At 37.0% G+C, this 12,237-nt stretch overlaps 1 protein-coding gene across 7 annotated transcripts in view; it reads right to left on the minus strand.

Moving 5' to 3' along the window:
• The window catches only part of LOC128865151 (CUGBP Elav-like family member 1), a 117,073-nt gene that overhangs the window by 26,622 nt on the left and 78,214 nt on the right, over positions 1-12,237 (minus strand). For all 7 annotated transcript variants that reach the window (XM_054105203.1, XM_054105206.1, XM_054105209.1 and 4 more), the window contains one exon: positions 5,439-5,617. In XM_054105203.1, the coding sequence (XP_053961178.1) occupies positions 5,439-5,617 (179 nt within the window). The remainder of the gene's footprint in view (positions 1-5,438; positions 5,618-12,237) is intronic.

The following is a 12,237-nucleotide window of genomic DNA, read 5'->3' on the forward strand; positions in this document are numbered from 1 at the left end:
TTGAAGGCATGAAGGGAAAGAAATCAACCACTAATGTATAGGAAATGTATGGGGAAACAAGGTGAAATTACAAACTTCCGCATTATAACGGCATGTGCACCTACATATGTATGTCAGTGGGCATACACATGAATACTCGTATACTATACAGTGAGTATACATACCTACATAATTACATAAAGGGTATTTCAAAAGCGGTACCGAAATGATGTTTTGAAAAAAAAACATGTGGAAACTTATATTTTTCAGGTTTCATCATTTTTATTGAAAATACGGCACTCAACAATTATATGTAAAAAATAACAACATAAATAGAGTCAAAGTATGATGCTGAAACAATCAGTTCGCACTTAAATCAATAAATCCTGTCATGTAACTCTTTGTAAGCATACCAACTCTTTGTATTACAGGCTCTGTGACCCAAATGAAGCCTTGGCGTTGTATTAGGTATATAGATGATATATAATATAATGGGTCGATTATGTTCTTTCGTGTTCTTCAGGCGTTTACGAACCCCTACATACTCGGTTTTGAGCGACTTCAAGAAATTGTTCTAAAATTTTCTCTCCGCTCACTAAATTTTTCTCTACCACTACCTTCTTTTATTCCCGTCGCCAACTGATTAGTTTGTCTACACTTTAGAATTCTCATTTGTCATTAACATCATAACTGGCTCAATTGACGACCCTTCTGTTTTAGAAAGGATTGCTTTTAATATTACCTATAGAATTCTTCGCCATTCCGAATTCTTTAAAATTGCTTTTTCTAGAAGTAGTTGCAGTGTCAATGCCCGATAGTTAGAATCTGGGCTGAACTAAACTTAGTATCTAATGCTTTAGATTTTGATTTCACGCATTCTCGTTCTACTTTAGTTAAATGCTTGTTAATGTTTTTCTTTACACCACATCACTAGTGTTCTGTCTACATGTATTTAATCGCTCATGTATTTAATATTTGGCCTAATTTGAAGATTGATCCACACTTAGATTAATGTTAGCTGTGTAGTCTATAAGAATATTTTGTATTCCAAAACTTGAAGCAAATATAAGTAACTATATTTATGCAGTCTGTAAAGTTCTTATACCTGTAATCATAGATATAAATAAATAAATTAATTAAATGCCCTCCATGAGATCGTCTCCAGGTAAAATCCGCCAAACAGTCGATTCATGAATGCCTAATTGTTGAGAACGTCCAGATATCGATGTTGACTGACAAATCAATCCGCCCAAAATCGAGAGGAAATGGAACTAATAAATTACCAGAAGTTGAAACTTGAAACAACTTTGAATTTTTAGATATCCCTAAATTTTACACGTATATATATGTAGGTACATGCATCCTAAAGGAACCAAACACATCACAGGCCGAGAACTTTACTCTCGTCGCCATTATTTTTCCTACGGCACGGCAAGCAATACATTTATGCTATAAATTTAAAAATTCGTGTGAAAAGTTGTAAGCGTAGGATATAAGTAGCAAAACATGCCACAACTCAGTTTGGCTGCGAGTAAAACTACGGACAGAAAGCTTGGCGAAGAGATATACCTATAGATACCATATAGAGAGGAAGGACGTCGCTCACAAGACGGCGTCAGTGAGAAAAAAACTCACATCAACCCGCATTTCCTTACCCAGCTTTCAGTATTTATAGTCGCCACGGCTAGAGTGCTTGCATCCTAGTTGCACTGCTCCCTATGCATTTAATATTAATGTGCAATGCTGCTTATACGTTGCAATTTATTTTCTTGCATCGCGCTTTTGCCGTGGACGATGCTGGTGGCGGCATCGCAAGTACGCATTTCGCCTTCCTTTCAGTCGGTCAGGTTTTTTATTTTTATAAGGCTATGAATGCATTGGAGATGAGGGTAGTTTACCATGTTGCAGCTTTTGTACTTGTCGCGCTAGTTTAAATACACATACCTATATATACCGGGTTCAATATGTATGTAGGCTTCCAGTTTGATAACACTGTTCTTTTAGCCTACTGCCGATCGAATAGTTTAACGATATGTAGTTGAAACAAGTCGCTGGCTCATACCACGCAGCAAAAGACACAATTATTTAATTTCAAACGAATTTCCCGGGAAGAATAATGCTAAGTTACATTGCAGCAATGTGACTGACTACTTTCCATAGATCAACCTCGAAAGCAAAGCTTATATGAATACACCGACAGTGAAAATTTATAGACCCTCTATTAGATTTGTCTTAGCAGATAATTAATTTTCATCAGAAATATGTATGATAGCTCCTTTCCTATTCAATCGATTGTGATGGAGTTTAGGTCTATTGTTGTGGGTATGATCGGCAAGGTTTATGACTCCTAAGGATCGGGATATTTCTAATAACACAGTCCTGTGAGGGTGAGTTTCTAGAATGGCTGTACTTGTTTCTTGTAGTTTTTTATGCGCTGAAAACGAATCTGACCTTCAAAATTTTAGCCGTTTTTGATAATTTTTTTTGGGATAGAAAATTTTTTTTTCAATTTTCGACGAAAAGGTTGCATATACGTATACGTTGGGTATAACGTCTATTGGCGTAACTGAAACTGTTAATTTCAAAATGTCATAACTTTTTTTTTAAAAATCGTACAATAATTTTAAAAAATGGGTTTTAAAGCTAAAGAGTTGTACTATGCGACCTTTTCGCCGAAAATTGAAAAAAAAAATTTTCTATCCCAAAAAAAATTATCAAAAATGGCTAAAATGGCCATTTTTTGACCTTTTAGGCTTCATTTACCAAAAATCCTGACGTGATGGAGCATTTTGAAGGTCAGATTCGTTTTCAGCGCATAAAAAACTACAAGAAACAAGTACAGCCATTCTAGAAACTGAAAAAAGTTAAATTTCGCAGGCCTGTGTAATCTATTGGTATGCCGGATATGTCGTTACATGAGAAAAAGTTGTTAAGGGTCGTGATATGTAAAATAATAGTATTCATGTAGAATATAACCAAACCGCTTGACTTGAAAATCTGAAATATGTGAGCAGAAAAAGTTTTTCTAATTAAGGACCATGTTACCTGAACTAAGTCTGTTTGTCCATACTTCAATTCATTATGTGTCTTAGAAGGGAAATGGCTAAGTGTAAATCACAGACCACTTCAAAAACGGAATGAGTCTCTTTTTAGTATGACAACGACTTTTGATATAGCCTGAAACTAAAAGTAGTTGATCTTGCTGATTAAGCTGATTAAAGGCAGAGTACTCAAAGAGGAGTGATTGTAGAATATTACACATTTTTAGCACTTGACTCCTTGACTCTAAAAGTAATAAGAATTGACTTGATATGGGAATTGCCGTTTTGTTATGATACTATGGAGGCTTGACATATAGCACCTTCAACACTCTCTTTTTTTTTTTTTTGTCGGGACAACTAGCAAGTGCAGCACTCAGACATTAATTGAGTCCATTGTACTACACTTGGATTCCCTTTTAATTTTCTCTAATCAACCCGATCTCCGAAGAAATCTGAGTAGATCTTGTGGTGCCAAGGAGCCAAGATGGTCGCTTCTTAACACATCAGTGCCAACGACCTCAAACCTGATTCGAGCGAAGGCGGGGCAGACACACAGGAAGTGGTCCGCCGTCTCATCCTCCTCTTCACAAGCTGGGCAGAGTACACTGTCTGAGATGAGATGCCCAACCTTTCCATGTGCTTTGCCCACAGAAAGTGGCCCGTCATCAGTCCAACCAGCCGTCTACACTCCCCTCTGCCTAATGACAGAAGGGGTTGCAACAGTCGATCGGACATGTCAGGTAACATCAGTTTTGCCCATCTGCAGCCTCTCTCAGGCTGCCAAGCTCGCTTGTGGGTGGTAGTTACCCATTTGCTAACCGTGGCCGTGATGGCCGCAGGGTTTTTAGTTTAAACTATTTATACTTTTTTTTGTAATATCAATCAATGCAAACACAAACGAATTCGCGCGAAATTGAACGAAAGTCTAGGTGGTAATACATTTGGAATAGCATAGCTTTTTCTAGCACCCTTAGAGTAATAACCTTACAAAAACTTTAAAATGAAATCACAACTATTGAAGAATAATACAAGTGGAATACACTATACTATCCCATATATGCATGTGCAAAGGATGGCCCGTATAGTGGTTTCTTTTTAAAAAATACAAAAAAAAAATACAAATAAATTTTTTTTGGTATATTGTTGGTTTATTTGAAAGAGCAAACATGTCCATCCGCTTTGTTTTGTTTTTCGAATACGTTTTACTCATGTGCCCTCGCCAGCTAGCTTCGAAGTAGTATATCCTGTCAACCCAGTTCCCCAAAACTTTGGTGACGGTTTCGGACTCCATCTTAGGAATGACCTGTTTGATATTCGTTGACGGTACTTCACGTGGCACCAGAAAAAACGGTGTCGTAGCTCCGAGGTGGTCAACTAACATCGCTAAGACGGGTTAGCTTAGACCAACTTAGCATTGAAAAGATCGATGGCGCGCTATCCTGCTGAAACCCTCCACGTCCATGACTTTTCGACTATCACGTGCAAATTTTCGGATCCTCAGATCTGGCAGTTTTGTTTGTTAATTTTGAGTTGCTTTCAATAAATACGCTATTTGAGCTACAAACCTTTGACTTTGGAAATGAGTTTCGAATTTTTCGCAACCCTTTTTAAGTGCAAAGTGATTCATTTCGTTTTGCGAACACATGCTATAGATTTTCTGTTAACATTTTGAGTGGAAAAGAGCTGTCACTGTCAAAATAGCGTATGATAAAAAAAAACACTAAATATGTGGATCACCCTGTATATATACTTAGTTATCCATATGCATATGTGTGTTTTCTTGTTATTTCACAATATTCGGATGCAGTTGAGCTGCATTGTGTGATTGAAGTAGTTGTGTTTTATTGCTGTTGCCACAGCCACTGCATTTCAGCCAAAATGATACTGTCGCCAATTTGTCAAGTGCCACACACCAAGCTCTGTTCGGTTGAGGGCTAAGCAGGCAAGTACGTTCATTTTGTTTAAGTGGGTTTTGCTGTGTCAGAATTTAACTTTTATTTTCTTAGGTCATTTACCTCATTCATTCATTCTCTCAAGCTCGCTTAACGGCCACACAATGAAAACGGATATAAGTTAGGCGTTGCGCGACGCAAGAATCGCGACATCGCTGACATGGGCTTTGGTGTTTCCGTGGGGAAATGTGCATATTATGAGAGATTGTGAAGAACAAAGAGAGGAGTTTCCATCTTCTGCATCGAAAATTTAACGATGCAAGGATTAAAGATTTGCAAGTTCTTTCTTAAGCCCCCATAAAAACACAAGTGTAAGCATAAGGGTATTTAAAAATACTGCTAAATCGCGTTCTCCTTACGCGCATCGTTGATCGCTATGGTGGCACCACAAATGGCAAGTGGCAAGTGGCAAGCGGCATGGGCCAACTGGGCACTTACTTACCCAGCCATTTGCACACACACTTACCTTAATAGCTCCAATGGCATTGTGCTTCGTTGCAAACGTCACAAAGGCGCAACCTTTGCTCTGCCCATTTTGGTCGCGAAGCACCGTACACTCCTCGATGGTGCCGTGGCCTGTAAACAGCTGCCTCACATCGGCCTCATTATATTTTTTGTTCAACATGCCAACGAAAAGTTTGCGTTCTGAAAAAGAAAAAGGGAGAAAAAGAGATTAAAAACCTCATGAAAAACTGCTAAAACTATTGCTGTGCTGGAGACTGTTACATATGTACGTACATATGTATATAAATAAAAGCTTATGCCGTTTATACGTAAATGCCTATTTATGTTTTCATATGCTCAAATATAAGCACATAATGTGCAAATTACTAACTAAAAAACTTTAAACAAACTACAAAAATAAGTTGGTTGGATGAGTGTGTAAGGGATGGCAGCGAGGTGGCTGCAGAAGGGCATTGGTTGAAAAATCACCGAGCGTACACCGCAGAGAAGTTGTTCTACCACAATTGCGACAATAATGAATGCACATGAAAGGCGAATTTACGACTATTTACGAGTAGTTGACGCGAGATTTGCAGCTGCGCTCCCAGATCCAAGTGTTCATTACTGAAATTACCAACGAGCAAACAAACAGCCAAACGAGAGCAGGCAAGTTGTAAGTCATAGCAGCTGAAGGCAAAGTTGAAAGGGGAAAGGAGAAGTAGAGCGTTGAAGGGGTTTCCGGTAATTATTGCATCCACACTGGCAGAATGCCTACAATTGCGCCTGCGCAATGCTTTGCAATTCCGGCGCACTGACGGGACGCTGTCAGAAATCCGCTTCAACAGCCGCATGATTACTGTACTTGAGAGGCTATGGCCGTGGAAACGGTTGTATAAACTGTAATGAGGTCTGCGGTTATGCTCAGAATCGGGCACTACGAATTGCGATTACTGAATGTTTATGATTGCAGTCGTCCTCGGAAGTTGAAAAATACCAATAACAATTGATGTAATCGTTCATCGAATGATCTTGGATAATGATTGCAATATTGTTTGGAGAAAGTTCAATTTATGATTACTGTATTTATAATCTATGTAAGTTCGATCGGTGATTTAGTTTAATTACATTCCTCTTTGTTTTGATGTTTAAGGATTGCTGTAAACGTTGCAAGGTATTACCGGCATTAATTACCCGTAAATCATCTGCTTTTGCGTTTATTTTATCAAGTGGATTTCAATGGGAAAAAATGACCGGGTTCTCGCTGATATTTTTGTAGATATAAAATATATATGTACCTATATTAGTAAATCTCAATATTAATGAAATACAGATTTATGTATGTATAAATGGTAAGGACGAGAAAGAGAAATTCGACCCCCGGTGACAAAAATTCACAGTACAAACTAAAACATAAACTCAGTAATATTACTGAAAATTAGCTTTTTACAATACTTGTTTTTCAAAAATTCATCTACTGGAGTAAAATTTGTTGAAATTAGATTTGAGGGACTGGTGCGTACACACTTTTAGGGTGTTTGGCCGATCTCCTATTTATGGCGTGCGTCTTGATGTTGTCTAACAAATGGAGAGACCTACAGTTTTGAGCCGACTCCGAACGTCAGATATTTTTTATGGGGAACTTTCTAATGGCGAAAATACACTCGAAGGTTTGTCATTGACTGCCGGGGGCAACTGCTATTAAAAAAAACTGTTTCTTCGTTTCTCCGAGATTCGAACCTGTGTTCTCTCTGAATTCCGAATGGTAGTCACGCACCAATCCATTCGGCTACGGCGGTCGTTTCCGATTAGCCGAAGAAAATCAAGAACATTTTAATACAAGAATTATTGAAATCGTTGGTCGGAGAGCTTAAGGTTACCACTACTAAAATTAAAATTACTGTAATTGTAGTTCAAGTTTCATTCGATGGACCATTTCAGTTATTCCAAATTAAAATAAATTAAAATTAGATTTAATTAAACCTAAATTGTGATTAAAATTATTGTAATTATAGATGTTTTCAGTTGCATAATCACTATCGGCCAGCGCAGTTCAAAGCTGAAGTTGGAGCAATGTGCGGAAAATTAGTTATTAGGGTATGAATACACTCATATGCATATAAATATATGTAACAAACACATATGTATGTAACATACATACATTAAACCCCACCGAAAAAAAAATTCATCGTGCGCTCTTGAGTCTAAGGTATTTTTTCAAGGTGTTTTGTGTTTCGCTTTCACTGCTCCATTTTCACTTCACTAAGTACAAAACGGGATACTTCACGTGAATGAACTTTGGAACGAAAAAATTTTTCTTGAGAATAAAATATCTACGCATCAGACTTTACGATCCAACTGTGAATGTGGAAGATATAACGAAAAAAATAACTCCAACTTTTGCCCAATACAAAAAATTGATATTGCTTTCGAATCGAAATTATGCTTTAGAAAAAGTTAATGGGTTTTGGCGGATTTTAATTCACTGGCATTGAAAGAAGAGAACGTCGATATATCATTCTTCATGATCCAACTGTAAATATCGAAGATATAAGAAAAATTGTAAAACATTAGGATTCGTTGCAAAAAATAATTGCGAAATTGCCTTGGAAAAATATTTTATATTCACAGGTGCACGGGTAGTGCGGTCTAATTATCAATACATATATATGTATATGTATGCATGTAAATATATGTATAAGTATGATATAGTCATTCCGAACAATTTTTCCCGTCATTTATGAAATTGAATTGGACTAAAGTGTGTGGTCAGAATAGGAGAACATGGATTGTCGAAGACCTCAGTGAAATTTGGAGAAACTCAAACTATCTTTGACGAACGTCAATATACAATACATAGAAACCGTGCGTGCTGCAATAGATGATTGAACTAATCATAAAATCCAATGGCGACTATTTCGAATGAAAATTCACCTTTTTTTTTAATATTTACATGGTTAAATAAAACTAATTTCATTAAAAAAAGAGGTTGTCTGTAAAGTCGGTTTACTGACGATAGTTTAACGTGACAACGTCATAAGAAAATATTGATGGAATGGTTGCAATTTTCAAAACAAAATTTTAATTTGATTTGTTTGATAGATATTTTGTATGGATATAGAGGAGGAGGTAAATGGAATTGCAATGGAATAGGTCAAGTTACATTTACACGAACGTGGAAAATGACGAAACATTTATCAAATTCATGAAAGATATCTTCAATTTCGATTGTGCATCAGACGTTAATAAGTCAACAACACTAAGAGGCACCATCATCGATTTGCCTTTTTCAAGACACTTTACACTCGAAACACTCCCTTTCATTTCCTACTTTTTCTATCATCGTCCTATTCTCAACAGAGAAATGGTTCATTACCATGCACACAGCAAGAAGGCATATGCAAATACAAGTATGTGAATTTATATACAAATGCGCATATACATACATATATATGCTCACTCAAGTAGGACAGAGCCAGATGTCGAACGTTGCCGAACGCGGGGGCCGATTGTGCTCTTTGTCGTTCGTTCCGCGCTCTCGCTTGCAGTTCAAGCACATTAGCTTACATTTGCTTGCGTACGGAATAGATTCGTATATTTGATATGTCCATATGATTTGTATGCATCTTTTCATATAGATTTGTTCTTTTTGAAAATTGCGCGAATTGTATATGTATATGCATGTTTATATGCATATATTAGTATACAACATATCTTATACGGTATACGGTAAATATTACCATACATTTTTTCCTTCATACATAATAAAAAAATTAATAATAATAACATTAAAACAAGAGGTATTATTAATAAACTTGGTTTTATTTTAAATTCTTCAAGTACATCAAATTAATAATAATCAATAAGAAGGCATATGCAAACACAAATACGTGAATTTATATATGTACATATGCGCATATACATACATATAATATATACGCTCACTTAAGTAGGTGAGAGCAAGATGTCGAACGCTGCCGTTCGTTTGCTTTGTTCGTTCCGCGCTTTCGCTTGCAGTTCATTCAAGATAACGGCAATGAGCAAGGTAACGACAAATAAGCAAGGTAACGACAAATGAGCAAGGTAACGACAAATGAGCAAGGTAACGACACATTTTTTCGTGCGTGCAGCCGGCTAAATCGAATTATAAGACGTTATCACGTCAAAAAGTATTATAATTATTATCATAATTTCTAACGGAACATCTGGCAGGACTGAGTGTATATAATTTTTGAATAAACAATATATGTGAATACATAACTAATTTAAATAAATAAGGAAGCGTTGAGTTCGATCCGGAACGAACTTTATATACCCCCAAACGTTTTAGTAAAATTTGATTATGGCTGTTAATTTTTTGAGTCAGACAAACTCATTGACGATGAGAGTTATACACCTAGTTTGGGCGAGTCTTCGTTGCTTTTCCGGTAGTCATCTGGGGAACCATCATGTTGGAAATACAGGTGTGGGGTTGTCTTACTGCAGGAGGCACGTCTTCCATTAATTCGAGTCACTAAAAATGTTTGTACCAATCAAGCAAACCAAATCGGACTCTAGAACATTTAAAAAAAGGGGACGCCCAAAGTAGTCAGATATTATCTAAATAATAATGTCTTCCCGGTAACTCAGTATGCTAAAAAAATGCAATTCAATTTTTCATGCATTCTATATATATATATATGTATATGGCCAATTATGGCGCGTAACCCTTTTTGGGTGTTTGGCCGAGCTCCTCCTCCTATTAGTGGTGTGCGTCTTGATGTTGTTCCACAAATGGAGAGACCTACAGTTTCAAGCCGACTCCGAACGGCAGATATTTTTATGAGGAGCTTTTTCATGGAAGAACTACACTCGGGGGTTTGCCATTGCCAGCCGAGGGGCGACCGCTATTAGAAAAATGTTTTTCATAATTTTGTTGTTTCACCGAGATTCGAACCTACGTTCTCTCTGTGAATTCCCAATGGTAGTCACGCACCAACCCATTTGGCTACGGTGGCCGCCGTCTATAGACATTTGAATAATTTTTAAACTGGGAGACTGATGTTGCAGTTTCATAAGCTGCTGAAGTAGCAACACACTTATTTGGAAATAAATAATAGACCAAAGGGTAACATCTGTGAAAAATTCTTCAAAGCCGTGTGACAAGCATTGCGGATATCTGTCGGCAGAACCCGCAGCACTAGTTTGGGAAAGCAACTATGCAATATTATGGATCAAACGTACTATATATAAGATCCCAATCTATGATGTAAAGAATACAAAGGAGGCCCAATACCAGTACCGCTTCTTTATTCTTGGCGAATTCGACAGAATCGGCTGTTATGGGACAAACCTTTGTGTATTATTTGTGTGTGAATCAGCCAGTGATTATTTTGACTCTAGCATTATTAGCAGATCAAACAATTTATACTATGTCTAACTCAATATTTACAGTACACCCTCGATAGCGGCAATAGCAGCATACTGTAACCGAGAGTTTCCAATTACTTAGTAAAACTAATTTGTTCTGATGATGTTTCATTACGTTCGAGGGCAAATGTGCATTTCTGCCGAGATCGTTTTAGTTATACTTTTGCTAATTTCGAAAAGAAAAGAAATAAATAAAGATATTATAGGTGTTTTGCTTTCTTTAACTAAATTACAGGGACGTACGGTATTTGAGAGGAAATGAAACGGATAAGAGCCTCTGAAGCATTAGGCTCTATCGCAAGGGCACTCATTAACTTTGAAGGGTCCTCGTCAACTATCGCTTGCACTTGTTGAATTAATTCTGCAGATCGGACAGCGTCAGAAAGGTACATCATCGTTTTTGCTTTTTCCAACGAAGTCGGCGTCGCCGCCTAATGCTTTTAATTCACGACGAACCTTATGAACGAATAAACGAGCACACAGAGAAAATTGGAGATTTCGAGTTCAGAGTGTTTTGCACAAATAGCGATGATAACTTCACGTCCTTTCATTTCTTGAGTTAAGCTATAGACCTCCATGTCTTATCTGGAAAAGCAAGGGAGAAAAATAATGGTTTCGGGAAGTTATAGCCACATAAACATATATGCATGTCCTCAGTCACCATATGCACCATGTATGTATGTATACGTCGATGCGTCCCACTAAAATTTACCTAATAATCTAAGAACGTGTGTATTTGTAGGGTTATTTTACTTCAAGTTCCAAACGATGTGGTCTGAGAAGAAGCACGCAAAGGAAATAAATTTTATCTACACAACAACTTTTGCATGCCCACCGATTTAGATGCAGAAGAGGGTGCGTAGGAAACACAAGTGACACACGTCCAAAAACTAACCTCAAATAAATTGTGTTCACTAAAGAAGAAAGTAGTTGAAAAAGAAAAAAAGAACCAAGTGGAGAAATTTGTATAAGAATAAGCACGAGTCGTATAGTGTAAACAAACAAAATTCGAGCATAAAAACAAACAGATATGCATACGTATGTACATACATGGGTAAAGAAAACGTAAACTTGAGAAAATGGGAGTAAAAAAATATTATGGGAGAGATGGAGGTTCGCACAGCGGTTGCAGTTTGGTTGACAAAGTAGAAAAGAAAACTTAGCAACTGAAAAACGAAACAATTTCCAATCACTTCCGTTACTGAGATAAAAGAAATTCATGCGAGTTTATTTACGTAAAACTTTTGTCGTAAAAGGCAATGTAGGAACTTGAAAAATGCGTATACAAATACGATGAGTTTGTGTGTGTACTTATGTTCGAATGACACCGAGCCAAATCTATCGTTACGAAGTGCAATGGTGGTCACACTAGAGAGCTCCAAGTTAAAATTTGTAACTGCAATTGCAATTGTGAT

The sequence above is a fragment of the Anastrepha ludens genome, chromosome 5, assembly GCF_028408465.1.
Source record: "Anastrepha ludens isolate Willacy chromosome 5, idAnaLude1.1, whole genome shotgun sequence".
Taxonomy (NCBI): Eukaryota; Metazoa; Arthropoda; class Insecta; order Diptera; family Tephritidae; genus Anastrepha; species Anastrepha ludens.